At 52.0% G+C, this 12,825-nt stretch overlaps 6 protein-coding genes across 6 annotated transcripts; 3 read left to right on the top strand and 3 right to left on the bottom strand.

Annotated features, from left to right (window-relative positions):
- Window positions 1-8: 8 nt before the first annotated feature.
- On the bottom strand, window positions 9-1,135 carry CC77DRAFT_1021938 (ubiquitin-40S ribosomal protein S31 fusion protein). Its single transcript, XM_018525362.1, has 3 exons — window positions 1,045-1,135; window positions 855-926; window positions 9-805 (listed from the first exon to the last, which is right to left on the bottom strand). Exons 1-3 carry the CDS (start codon window positions 1,064-1,066, stop codon window positions 432-434), a joined length of 468 nt encoding a protein of 155 aa, XP_018384531.1. The 5' UTR covers window positions 1,067-1,135; the 3' UTR covers window positions 9-431.
- Window positions 1,136-1,748: 613 nt separating this feature from the next.
- On the top strand, window positions 1,749-3,728 carry CC77DRAFT_1063026 (BTE binding protein 4; the record flags this gene model as incomplete). The annotated part of the gene is made up of 2 exons (XM_018528592.1): window positions 1,749-3,259; window positions 3,311-3,728. 2 exons carry the CDS (start codon window positions 1,749-1,751, stop codon window positions 3,726-3,728), a joined length of 1,929 nt encoding a protein of 642 aa, XP_018384530.1.
- A 573-nt stretch (window positions 3,729-4,301) lies between these two features.
- Window positions 4,302-6,271, top strand: CC77DRAFT_185767 (hypothetical protein). The gene has a single exon (XM_018530522.1). The coding sequence runs from the start codon at window positions 4,732-4,734 to the stop codon at window positions 6,220-6,222; it is 1,491 nt and encodes a 496-aa protein (XP_018384529.1). The 5' UTR covers window positions 4,302-4,731; the 3' UTR covers window positions 6,223-6,271.
- A 166-nt stretch (window positions 6,272-6,437) lies between these two features.
- Window positions 6,438-7,638, bottom strand: CC77DRAFT_1051521 (hypothetical protein). The gene is made up of 3 exons (XM_018527673.1): window positions 7,417-7,638; window positions 6,914-7,338; window positions 6,438-6,860 (listed from the first exon to the last, which is right to left on the bottom strand). The coding sequence occupies exons 1-3, from the start codon at window positions 7,592-7,594 to the stop codon at window positions 6,525-6,527; spliced, it is 939 nt and encodes a 312-aa protein (XP_018384528.1). The 5' UTR covers window positions 7,595-7,638; the 3' UTR covers window positions 6,438-6,524.
- Window positions 7,639-8,297: 659 nt separating this feature from the next.
- Window positions 8,298-9,802, top strand: CC77DRAFT_1063023 (concanavalin A-like lectin/glucanase; the record flags this gene model as incomplete). The annotated part of the gene is made up of 3 exons (XM_018528591.1): window positions 8,298-8,933; window positions 8,987-9,611; window positions 9,675-9,802. 3 exons carry the CDS (start codon window positions 8,298-8,300, stop codon window positions 9,800-9,802), a joined length of 1,389 nt encoding a protein of 462 aa, XP_018384527.1.
- Window positions 9,803-10,222: 420 nt separating this feature from the next.
- On the bottom strand, window positions 10,223-11,872 carry CC77DRAFT_1032491 (allantoinase, mitochondrial precursor; the record flags this gene model as incomplete). Its single annotated transcript, XM_018526740.1, has 2 exons — window positions 10,223-11,287; window positions 11,342-11,872. 2 exons carry the CDS (start codon window positions 11,870-11,872, stop codon window positions 10,223-10,225), a joined length of 1,596 nt encoding a protein of 531 aa, XP_018384526.1.
- Window positions 11,873-12,825: the final 953 nt, after the last annotated feature.

The following is a 12,825-nucleotide window of genomic DNA, read 5'->3' as shown; positions in this document are numbered from 1 at the left end:
TCTTACTAAGCGGTAGGTTGTTGATTTCCATATGACCATAATTAGGTAGTCGCTAGTGCTTTGCAGCTGTAATGAGACCATGATAGTCCAATGTATGAACCAAGTCTACGGCGATAACGTTCATCAGGTTGAAGCACGAAGACAAGGCGACCATGGTATCGGTATTCGAAACACGGACGCTCTGCATATACATTAGTTACGCGAGATGAAGATCTACGCATACACGGGAGATCACTGGTATGACGCTCGCACCACACGCACTGAGCATTTCATTCACGATTTGGGGTCGGTAACCGAGGTGTGAAGTCCATGACAAGTTTGATTGATTCTAGATGTCCGACATTGTGGTGAAACCTATTCAGCTCCTCCCATATATGCCTTGATGCCGTAACTCGTTATCGATCGTGTCGCGTGCCCCGGTGGCGATGCGCTTATTTGGCCTCGTCGAAGACGTAGGTCAGGTGGCACTTTCCGCAGTACTGGCGGTTGTGCATGGCGGCCATGAAGACACCAGCACCGCACTCGGGCTGGGGGCACTCGCGGCGAAGACGCTCGATCTTGCCATCGCCGTCAACCTTGTAGTACTTGAGGACAGCTAGCTTGGTCTTCTTGCGCTTGTGCTTGATCTTCTTGGGGGTGGTGTACACCTTCTTCTTGCGCTTCTTGGCCATACCACCACGAAGGCGGAGGACCAAGTGGAGGGTGGACTCCTTCTGGATGTTGTAGTCCGAAAGAGTGCGGCCATCCTCGAGCTGCTTTCCGGCGAAGATCAGACGCTGCTGGTCCGGGGGAATGCCCTCCTTGTCTGCTGGGTATTAGAGGCGAGACTGCTGGAGCGAAGTCGGGCTACGTACCCTGGATCTTGGACTTGACATTGTCAATGGTATCGGAGCTCTCGACCTCGAGAGTGATGGTCTTGCCCGTGACTGCGAATTTGTTAGCTGCTATGTCGTGTGCGATGATTGCGATGGCGATGGCAAATTGGGAGGCGACGGATGCGACGATGGCGGCGCATAGGCTGTGATGTTGGCGAGCACTACTTACGGGTCTTGACGAAGATCTGCATCTTGAACGCTGAGCCTCTCTTCTGAGATGCTTTCCTCACGTAGATGCAAAGGGTGGGGAGGAAACGGAGTCGAAATCGTGAAGTAGCAAAAATGCGTGTGGGCGGGGCCTCGCGTTACTAAGCGGCCCGTGCTCTGCGTCGATGCGCTAGCTCCGGCTAGGCCTAGCCGCAGCATCAAGCGTGGGCGGCTTCGGGTAACCATGTCGTTGCGGCGGCAACGCCAGATAGAGCTCTATGTTTACCCGTCCCGGTAAGGTATTATACATCGTCATCTCCTCCTCCGCATTTATCCTCCACTTCACCAGCACTATTCATCCCTCGCATCCACATCTCTTTGTTCATCTCAAACATCCACTGCTGCTTTAGCGACTGCAACTAAACACATCTCCACCACCACTCATATACACTAGCACAGGCCTCGGCCACATACTTACTTGAAGCAGGCTACTGGGAGACTGCATCTGTACTGAGGATTTCATAAGGATACCAACCGCCCGGCGGAGCGCCGCTTGCTTTGCGTGAGGTAAGTTACTCGAGACTTCCATCTTAGCTCAGCGCAGTCGAACCATCACATGACATTGAATGCTAACACCACATCAGTTTCGGAACCCATAGGACTATTCCCCATCCTCCCGAGAACCAACTCCGGACTCGACCTGCATACGAAATGCTGTCCAACAACATGCCAGCCGGCATCCAGCGCCAACGAATTCAGCACCGCCGACAACTGTCGACACCCACTGTTTTTGACGCACCCACAGTACGAGCACCACCTGCTAACCTACACCGACGACGACCAAACCGAAGCGGTATGAGCTTGGATCTACGCGGCCTCAGCCTAGAATCCATCCATGCCGCCCGACAAGCCACAAACCAGGAATACACACACCAACCAGGACCATTCGACACACCATCCTTCCAGCAGGAGGACAGTACGGTAAGTAATACTAACAATCTAGGACAAATACCACAGCAATCTATGCAAGTAGCGCATTCGCACAGACAGCCCCAGCCGGGCCCCCAGGAATCCTTTTTGGCATCCCCAGTACAGATCTCTCCCATCACACCGCGGACTCCACGAAGGACACTCCGCGCGCAGTCTCCCCAGCAGCCTCCTTCCTCCTCTTCTAAACCCCCTACTGAACAGCAACTGAAAGAACTTCACGAGCACATACAGTCAGTGTATGGCTCATGTGGACAAGTCTTCATTAACATCCTCCCAACACCCACTGCGACACCACAAAAGCCTGCGCAGCTACCCAGTCATGAGGCTTTTAGCGCAACTCCTCAGCACCCAAGCTTCACTGCTATGGGTGACATCAACCTTGAGCCAACCTCAAGAGCCATGACTTTCGACTTTGACAACCCGGACGCCGATATGGGCTACGAGTCGTCATCCTACTACACATCCGATGCTTTGTCACCATCGCCAGTATCTTCACCACGACAGAGGGACGTACAATCCTTCTTGGAGAACATCGAAGAGCACCAAGAGATGATGTTCTCGCAGACACAGTCTATGCTGCCTACATCGCAAACTTCAATGTCAATCAGCGGTCTACCCATGATGGACTCATTCTCGCAGCCCCAGATCTTCAATGATCTTGAGGTTGACGCAAGCTATGAGTACACTGGTATTGCACCAGAAGAAGTCGCGCGCTACATCAGCGAGCAAGATGCCACAACCGGCAAGTGGACCTGCCTTTACGAAGGTTGCAGCAAAGTCTTCGGACGTCGTGAGAACATCCGATCCCATGTTCAAACTCATCTTGGCGATCGTCAGTACAAGTGCAATGGATGCGGCAAGTGCTTTGTCCGACAGCATGACCTGAAGCGCCACGCAAAGATCCACTCAGGCAACAAGCCTTACAAGTGCCCCTGCGGCGCAGGCTTTGCTCGACAAGATGCCCTCACACGTCACCGTCAGCGTGGCATGTGTGTCGGTGGATTCCCTGATGCAGTCCGACGACAAGCCAAGCGTGGCCGCCCGAAGAAGAACCGCCCAGACATGGAGCAGCGCGTCGAGAAGGCCAGCAGAACGAGACGTGCGATAGTATCCGCACCACCGTCTTCGGCTGGCTCGCCATACTCAGAGGCTCGATCCTCATCACCGATTGAGGGATATGAGCCAGCTCAGCTTCTCTCCGATTCGCAAAGCTACGACTCCATGAATGCTTCAGTGGATCCCTTCAGGTCAGTCTCTCAGTCATGTTCCGTCTCACACAACGCTAACACATACTCCAGCTTCGAGACCTCATCAAGCCCTTTCGCTGAAGATGCACAATCGAGCTTTGCATCTGCTACCTACCCAAGTGACACCGCGTCCATGAACATCCTCCAACAGCTTTCTCAACACTCGCACACACCCCCCATGTCGCCCGCTGACGTACGGCCTGCTTCTTCCGGGTCTGCCAACGGTTCCAGTGAGCCAGTCCAGTCCAGCCCTTTGAAAGTGTCTTCCTCTCCATCGCGGTCATCGATCCAGTCAAATCAGTTTACAACACCACCAACATCGCCAATCGAGTCCAAGGACGCTCTTGATGAGCTGTTTGACACGATGCCCGACAGCTCGTACTCTCAGTTCGATCTTGAGATGAAGGCAATGGGTGACTTCACTTCACTGGACTCTTCCTCGTACGACCTCTTGGACTTCACTGTGTAAATCTTCTTACCCGACGTCACGACTCGACTGCGAGACTGTATGATAACTGTTATGGATTACGAACGTATAATGACTTGGCGTTCGCAAGATCTCTGGAAGATGTTTCAACGCATTGCTTTCGATTTTCGCATTTTGAGCGGGCTTGGACAGGATCTGAGATTATTCTTACGAGAGGACGATGTTTCGCTTCTGTTCTTTTGTTCATTGTAGGGGCCGCAAGACGTGGGATCACGCTCCTTTCGCAGGCAGGATTGTTTTTTCAAAAAGGCGTATACGGTTAGGTTATCTCACGACGTTTAACGTCAGAATGAGTGCAGCATGTCTGCTAGCGATGCGCCACCACGATAGATGAGCGCCTCTGTAGCAATGAGACAATGTTGGACGTCTTCTCAATTCAAAACACATCATGGTGAAATGTCATCATTCAAACTTGGTACTTGCATGTGATTGGCGTGTCAACGAGCGGCCTGGCCAAAAGCAAACTGTGCCCACCGGGCGTCGTACGGGGGATGGTCGTCGCAGAAACGTGAAGCGCTAAGTCGTCCCAGCACTTTCTTTGACGTCACGACATCGCGCGTGGATGCGTTCGCGACGCGCCAGTCCCGATCCCTTTCACCCCAACCTTGTCAATTTCATACAGTTTCAGATCGATACCCTTAACTCAATTCAAATCAGATCTATCGACCTTTCCGTGCCTTCCAGCCACTTAGCACTCTTGCTGACGATGCTATTGCTCCACTATCTCGATCGTACCTGCAGATCAGGACGACATCTATGATGTAGATGCATGGGCCAGATGAAGTCCCCTAGAGTGTGGCATGGCATTTACTTTGCGATTTGGTCGGCGATCTGCAATAGCGATGATGTCGGCGCATGGGTAGAATTGTAGGCGTGGGCTGTTGCATGGAAGGTATAGATGTAGTCTCCCGACGTTCGCATTATAGACCATCTCTACCCATTCTTGCGATACGTCTGTTACTTACAATCTCATTTACTTGAAGCAATGGCTCAAACCACTACTGCCAACAAAGCCTACACTCTACACTTTTCCTACGACGAGGACGATAGCTGCGCTTTAACTGCTCTCATCAACGATGTCCGCTTCCACGTCACTGTTGATCCCAAAACGCTCCAGAAATCCAGTGAGAAGCCTCTCTACTACAAGTATCTCGAATTGGTCTCTGCACTCCGCGAAGCCGAGGAGCGCGAGGAGGAGCTAGCTGAAGAGCGAGAAGCGAAAGTCCATCACAAGAAGAATAACAAGAGTAAAGACCGAGAAGGCTCCGAGGGAAAGGACAGCGGGGTGGACGTCTCGGCCGACGACGAGTATGTACCAGATGATGGTGAATACACACCAGAAAACATCGAAGAAGCAGGAGAAGACGCCGACCAAGACTCCGCCAGTGCAGGCGTCGAACTGCGAAACTGGATCCTCGCCTCCTTCTCCGACATCACGCAAACCTCCGCGCCACCGAACCGCGAGCCAGAAGAATCAACACTCTACGAATGGTACCACGGCCCAACCTACTTCTACACCTTGAAGATCGCAAAGGGAGAGCTCTCCCCAACACTCCTAGAAACAACAACCGATCTAGAAGCCAAAATCGAAGACCTCGTACCCCGCATGAAGGTCCCAAAATATATGCAAGACTACAAACTTCCCTGGCACAATGCAAACGACCTAACCGTCCAATCCGAAGTTAGCATGCCTCCACCCGCCCATCCAGGTCAAGTTCTGCACAACGAGAGTAGCGAAACATATTTTTTCAAGCCCGTGGTATCCGACCAACCCGACTCTGTGAAGCGCGAAATACAGATCCTGCGGAAAATGGAGAAATTGAATCTCGACATCAAGTTTCCCCGCCTGCGCGGCTTCGTCGCTCTGGGCAACAGCAAGACAGAGGTCATGGGCCTCTTGCTAGAGAACATCGAGACACCGACGCCATTGACAAAGCTGCTCAAGTCTTCAGTAGATGAGGAGAAGCGGCGCGTTTGGAGCAAGAAGAGCGCAGAGTACATATCCCTACTTCACGACAACGACATTATATGGGGTGATGCGAAAGCGGATAACTTCATGGTGGATGCTCACGACGAGCTTTGGATCATTGATTTTGGAGGCAGTTATACGGAGGGGTGGATAGATCCGGAGATCAGTGAGACGCTCGAGGGTGACGATATGGGACTGGAAAAGATTCAGCTTGCGCTCGAGGATCCAGATAAGAATACAGTTGATCTGGGGCTGATCGATGAGGAAGAAGATGAGGTGGAGGCGGAAGTGAGCGAGCAGATTAGCAGTGTGAAGGAGACGGCCAGTACGCTGTTTGTTACTGAGAAGTCGGCCGGCGAGGAGGTTACGCGGACTGAGAAAAGGAAAAGGGCGATCGATGAGGTTGAAGGTGGGGATAGTGTGGACGCGACAAAATCTGCTGACGAAGGGGAAGAAGAAGAACCCGTGGAAAAAAAGAGGAAGACCGTACAGGAAGACGAAGAATAGAGATACCCCTACATAGTATTTGCGCATTAATATCATCACCTTGAACACGTCTTGTCATCTCTTGCTATTGTACTAAGATCGCACACATGACTAACCGTATCCATCCTTGGTACTTTGCGCTCAGAAGGCCTGACGAGTTGTTCAAAATGTATCATGGTTTGAGTTTGGAGTACTTTGTTGTTATTCGTCATGAGTGGAAAGCTACACACTTGCACGCTTGCACCTCGCTTTTCCCAAATATATTTATACACGATGTTGGTTTTGGAAAAGTATTCTTTGGAGACACTCCCCGCCACATCCTCTTACTTCCTGTTCGCCCTCTGCTCCTTGTCCGCCGAGGTTTGGCTGATGTCCAGACCAAGACCCTTGCTGTCAAGGTAGACCTTATTGCTGCTCTGTTGCAGGATCTGTGCGATGTTCCTTGCGTTCTCAAACTCCCTAAGGTCGACATAACTCCTGCTCTTCTTGATGGCGTCACCAATCAGCTCGGCGGAGCGGGCCTCACCCTGAGCGCGAACCACGGTAGCTTGCTTCTCTTGACGGGCCTTGTCAACGACGAAAGCGGCACGCTGGGCCTCTTGCTGTGCGACTTGCTTGGCTTCTACGGCGGCGGTGAACTCGGGAGAGAAGGCGAGGTGCTAAGCATGGTCAGAAGATGCGGGGTAAGAAGGGTGTATAGGTGAGGGCTTACTGTCAGGGAAACGTCGTCCAACATGATGTTGAACCTCGCTGCTCTCCGGACCAGGTTGTCTCGTACCAACCTACTGACGTTCTCACGCTGTGTGATGAGTTGACTAGCATTGAATTGCGCCACCACGCTCTTGAGGACCTCGTTGACGATGGATGGCAGAACGCGCTCATCGTAGTCGGTACCCAGTGTCCTGTAGATCTGCGGTAGAGACTCTACCCGCGGTCTTGAGAGTACACGACAGGTTATGTTGACCATCTGCAAGTCCTTGGTGCCAGTAAGGGAAGCGACGTTTCGTGGTTTGGCGCGCACGTCGTAGGTGATGGGGGTCTCGAACCATGGAATTCGGAAGTGGGTTCCTTCGCTGTAGATTTCCTTCTGAACGCCGCCTACTCGGGTATACTTGATTGCTCGGTGGCCACCATCGACTGTGGTGAGTTAGTACCATTCGGGCTTATGGAAAGTCGGAAGAGCCTGGTAAGAGGCCTCGACAAAGCAAGGCTTACCGTTGAACAGGGCGTTGTTGGCCATCCATATTCCACCACCGATGAGTATCAGCCCTCCGATTCCTCCAAAGACACCCTTCGGTGGTCCGCCGCCGCCCGCGCCGCCGAATCGAGCGCTTCGTCGTGTGAGTTCATTCTGAATGCGCGACCAGGCTTCCTTTGGATCCGGTGCAGACATGTTGGCGGTGAAGGTGAGGGGCTGGCGTGGGGTGCGTGAGACGTCTAGGCGGCGACGATGGCGGATGAGAGCTCGGTGATGAGGTAGACGACGATGGAGAAAATGGTAGCCGGCGAATCACAATCCCCGACGCAAAGCAACCGCCAAGCCAAACCTCCGCATTGCTGTTTCTCGCACAGTAGACCCTTTTACGGCTCTATTCTCAGTTCTTTGTGCGTCGCTTGAAACATTTCACCGTCTCTGTATCCACAGGTCGACTATCTTCGTGGGCTTGACGTCTCATGTTAGACGGTGGCTCTTACAGTTGTCACAGTATGCCCGCGCATAGACCACCCAATCAATGTCATAGGTAGTCCCGTCTTAAGCACAGCTGTCCATAAGCTCCTCCATCTCTAATTAAGTTGCGTACCTGCCCATCTGGTGGTAGTTCTTCTCTTCTTGTGCATTGTCATCGTTTCGTGATACCCGGTTGTTTCTTTCTATCTCGACTAATTGTATTACGCTTGTCGCGTGGAGCATTGCGACGCAGGTGAACTAGTGGTCAAGCAGGAGGTGCGTTCGATCGATATCATGGACCTAACTTGGCAACCCCTAACAGGACTTCAGGTAGACACAAGACTACTTCTGCACATAGTCGAACCATCAATCGCTACCAGACTCGAACCTCATTGTCGACACGAGCAGCGCGTCGCGCCCCACCAACATGCACATCACATCGCAATCGCTGCGAACCATTGCCTGGTCCACCCTCGCTCTCTCCCCAGCATACGCCCAGTATGTCATAGACAACCTAAGCTTTGGCCAGAAAGCGGGTGTTTACATATCGCCCGATCTTCGCTCCGTCCCTCACTTTGTCATTCAGGGCGCAGACGACTATGTGCCGCAGGTACTCTCCGACAGAGTTATCCTTACACCTCCTTACCCAGGAGGCAAGCGCGGTTCAATATGGGCTCAGGACCCGCTACACCACAAGGGCGATTGGACAGCTGAGTTGGACTTTAGAGCGACTGGTATGGAACGTGGAGGTGGTAATCTCCAGATGTGGTATGTGAGGGACTCACAAGCGCATGAGACGCCAGCGAGCGTGTTCACTGCGCCCAAGTTCGATGGTCTAGTACTGCTCGTAGACCAGTACGAAGGGCACGGAGGCTCTGTCCGCGGTTTCTTGAATGATGGAACCAAGGACATTAGGTCTCACCCTGATCCAGACACGCTGGCCTTTGGTAAATGTGACTACGCATACAGGAACCGTGGAGAACTTACACCCATCAAACTGCATCACGCAGAGGGCTTCCTCGAGGTCATTGTAGACGGGCAGACATGCTTCAAGACCGATAAGGTATGCTTCTATCCTCCGTTCTCCAAGATATGCGTCACTGACTGTCTTTCTAGGTTGCGCTCCCTGAAGGCTACTACTTCGGTGTAAGCGCCTCCTCCGCCGAGAACCCCGACTCTTTCGAAGTTCACAAGTTTATCGTGTCTACTACCAACTCATACGCGCGCGAAGAGCCCAACTTGAGGAAGAAGGACTATATCAACTCCCAGCAGAACCACCAGCAGCAGCAGGATCGTGCCGTCCAGCAAGGTCACGAGCAGCAGACACACAAGCAGAACCAAGCACAACAAAACTACGGCTCCTCCACTTCGCAGAACGACATCCCAAAGATGCTCGAAGACGTCCTGGCAGGCAACATCCGCTCGCAGCAAGACCAATTTGCCGACCTCCACAACCGTATCCAGATCATCAACAACCGCGTCTTCGAAATCGCTGAGACGGTCGAGAGAATCCAAAAGCAGAACGACGAGCGCTGGAACGAGCTCATGCACCGCATCGTACCCATCGACGACCGCGGCGCTGCCACGATTCGCAACGTAGAAAAGGTCGAGCGAACAACCATGCAGATATTGCGAGACTTGGAGAACAAGGACTTCAAGGATTTCATGAGCCAGATCCATCTCGCGCTGGACAGGAACCACGGCAATGTCATGCAGAGCTTACCCGGCATGATGGGTGACGGTAAGTAAAGAACTCTGGGCTCGTACGATTCGAAAGAGGGATTAAGCTAACGCAATATCACAGTTGTCACAAAGAGTGGACCCAGCATGACTACATTCCTTTTCATTGCGGTCGCTGTTCAAATCATGATTGTGGGTGCTTATATTGTGTACAAGAAGAGGCGTGGTGGTGCTCCCAAGAAGTATTTGTAAATCATCTTTTCGGGTGGCTTGGTCTCATTTCAAGACATACATATGCAAGATATGGAGGATTTGTGTTATTCTATGCATGGGAAGTGGGCTGTCATTCACAGTATATTCGTGCTTGTCGGGACGTGGGACATTTCAGGGTACACCGCTTGTTGCTAGCTTAGCTGGTGTTGTGTGACATGGAGTTCACAGGAAAGAATTGCAGTCGTCTTCATTCAGCTTGTTTCGAATTGAAAATATGTGGAATCATGAAGGATTTGTCGTAGCATACCCCCAATAGTAAAACGCCGTCTATGCAGTAAAGAGAAAAGAGATATCAAGCACTACGTGCTCTATGCAGTGTCCCATGTATATGTATGCACCATGCTTCCCATAACGACAACGAGAAATCGAACGGATCACCCTTCAGCCATCCTTCTTAGCCTAAACGCCCATTTTCCTGGGTTCAAGCAGCAACTTGCCCTGCGGACCAGATTTCTCTTGGAATCCTTCTGCCCTCGTGAAGACACGCTGACCACGTAGCCAAGTCTCCCTTACAACACCCTTAAGCGTCTTGTTCTCGTATGGTGAGACTTTGTTACGGAACAGCATGGTGTTTGGCTCGACCAAGAACTCGGCTTCATCGTCAAAAACAACGATATCAGCATCAAAGCCGACACCAATATCACCCTTGCTCTTCTCAAGGCCAACTTGCTTCGCCGTGTTTTTGCAGCACCAGCGAACAATCTCCTCAACACTGAAGTCAGGGTTGCGCTTTGTGCCTTCGGTCCATAAAATAGGTAGGCCGAGCCCCACACTCGAGATGCCGCCCCAGGCGCCGAAGAAGTCACCCTTCTCTTCCGGTCCTTCCATCTCGCCCTCGCTGCTCTCGCACGAATCACAGTCTTTCGCGTGACCCTCTTTGCGAGGAGACGGCTTCTTTGGCGCGAGATGCGAGGGGAGGAGTTTGATCTCTGGGGTGCAAGGAGAGTGGTCTGAGACGACTGTTTGAATGACGCCATCAGCTGTGTCTTGGAGAAGTTCCTCCCATAGACCGTCTTGGTTCGATTGGGAACGGATGGGCGGGCAGCACTTGTGTCGTGTGTCGCCTTCTTGAATGCCTTCTGCCGCAAGGGCAAGGTAGTGGAAACAAGTCTCTGCTGTGATTTTTATGCCGTCGGCACGTGCTTTGCGTAGCATGGGGATAGCTTCTATGGCGGAGAGATGGACGATGTGGAGTTGGAGCTCGGGGGCGAGATGTGCTAATGAGAGAATTTCGGCTACGGCGCAGGTCTCGAAGGATGGGGGACGCGATTGGAGGAATGTGTCGTAGGAGGTTAGAGGGCCTTTAGGGGCGAGAGGGGGGTTGGAACGTTGGATGTCGTCGCCTACAGAGTCGGAGATGGGTGGGATCATTTCGGCGTGGAACATTAGTGTTGTTGCTGAGTCTTTGAGTTCGAGGAGGGCCTTTTCGATGTCTACTGATGAAACAGCAGGGAACTCTTCGACCTAGACATGTGTTAGTGTCACGTGCTTTTGGAATGTTGAGGTATATGTACTTACGCCACTGTCGCACAAGAAGCCCTTGAAGCCACGAACACCCTCTTTGACTAGAGCTTTCAGATCACCTGAGTTACCAGGGATGACACCACCATAGAAGCCAACATCGACCCAGCATTTCCCTTGTGATGCCTCGCATTTGATCTTGAGGTTCTCAACGGTCGTCGTAGGAGGGATAGCGTTCAGAGGCATGTCAATGACAGTTGTGACACCACCGAATGCTGCAGCACGGGTACCAGTCCAGAAGCCTTCCCACTCCGTTCGACCAGGCTCGTTGAGGTGGACATGAGCATCAACAAGACCGGGTAGTAGGATATTTGGCGAGTAGTCTGTATACGATGTGCCTTCGGGGAAGTCTGTAGCGGGAAGTACTGAATGGAAGATGGATGTGATCTTCCCTGTATGGTTTGATACAACGATGGTAGCCTCAGTCAACCGACCAGCAACGACTGCTCTCGAGGAAGCAAGAACTGTGATAGCTTGAACGGGTTGCTCATGGGAAACAGGTGGAGGTGTGGTTGCGTGTGGAGCCATGATGACAAGTTGTATATGTTTTTGACTGCGAGAAGACGAGAAGGACGTAAAAGACCAGGTAAAGCAGTGCTCAAGTGCTCAAGTCCGTGCTAACAGCAAGAGCTATATACAGTAACAAGCCCCGAACTCGGCAAACGCGGGGAAGAGGGCGTGGGCGTTTCCGGGTGAGCTGCAGATAAGCGTTGATAAGGCACGTTTGGTGTTGCGCCTAACAGCTGTCAAAGAGGAATGTGGTTCGGCTCTCGTAGAGAATAAGGGAAGTGGTAATTTCAAACACTGAAGACGTGTAACGGAAGAAATTCTTTGGGTGACTGATTACCAAAAACGCCAAAACCTGGGGTACAGCCTCTTATCTACCCGTTGGTAGGGGCCAGGCCAAAGATACTCTCGGAGCATTGTAGCCAGAATCTGGGACTGGCTAACATGGCGTCAGGGGACTGTGGAGCATCGGCGAACCCTGAAATACACGTTGCTCGATTCTATCGAGTAACTAGTGTGGAGGTAGGCTATCGTGGCCGCCTTAGCCATGCATCTCGACCCTGTCTCCCGTTGGTCGATCTAGTGTAGATACGAGTCTGTTGGCCATGGTGCTGCGTTCTACTCTCATGATCGGTAACACACTATCTCTGCTGTGCAAACCGCACGTAATAAAAACTGCTTTGCTCAGCCATATATGCTTATGAAAAATTATCTTGAGAACCTGGTCAAATGTTGAAATCGGCAAACTTCCTCACCGTGTTGCTGCACGTCTTAGATGGTGTTGGGGGACCGTGCATATGTTACTGATAAGCAGCTGCAAGGATTTAGCTGCATGCGATAGGCGCACAGTAGATCGCGCGATTAGAGCCCCCGAACTAGCGCAGGGCCAACGGCTGAGCGTCATACCTCTGGGATCTCGAACGTCTACCATATATTATTCACTGCTTCCCTGGAGATTCCATTCTGAAGGTTAG

This window comes from Alternaria alternata (assembly GCF_001642055.1).
Source record: "Alternaria alternata strain SRC1lrK2f unplaced genomic scaffold CC77scaffold_14, whole genome shotgun sequence".
Classification (NCBI taxonomy): Eukaryota; Fungi; Ascomycota; class Dothideomycetes; order Pleosporales; family Pleosporaceae; genus Alternaria; species Alternaria alternata.
The sequence above is the reverse complement of the archived record's forward strand: the minus strand, read 5'-3'. Positions and strand labels throughout refer to the sequence as shown.

Bases quoted from the DNA above. Each gene is read 5' to 3' on its own strand.
- CC77DRAFT_1021938 (XM_018525362.1), bottom strand. From the start codon at position 1,066: ATGCAGATCTTCGTCAAGACCC. The intron at 927-1,044 runs GTAAGTAGTGCT...ACAAATTCGCAG, and splicing joins GCAGATCTTCGTCAAGACCC to TCACGGGCAAGACCATCACT. The intron at 806-854 runs GTACGTAGCCCG...AATACCCAGCAG, and splicing joins TGTCAAGTCCAAGATCCAGG to ACAAGGAGGGCATTCCCCCG.
- CC77DRAFT_185767 (XM_018530522.1), top strand. From the start codon at position 4,732: ATGGCTCAAACCACTACTGCCAACAAAGCCTACACTCTACACTTTTCC.
- CC77DRAFT_1051521 (XM_018527673.1), bottom strand. From the start codon at position 7,594: ATGTCTGCACCGGATCCAAAGGAAGCCTGGTCGCGCATTCAGAATGAA. The intron at 7,339-7,416 runs GTAAGCCTTGCT...AACTCACCACAG, and splicing joins CAACAACGCCCTGTTCAACG to TCGATGGTGGCCACCGAGCA. The intron at 6,861-6,913 runs GTAAGCCCTCAC...GACCATGCTTAG, and splicing joins TGGACGACGTTTCCCTGACA to CACCTCGCCTTCTCTCCCGA.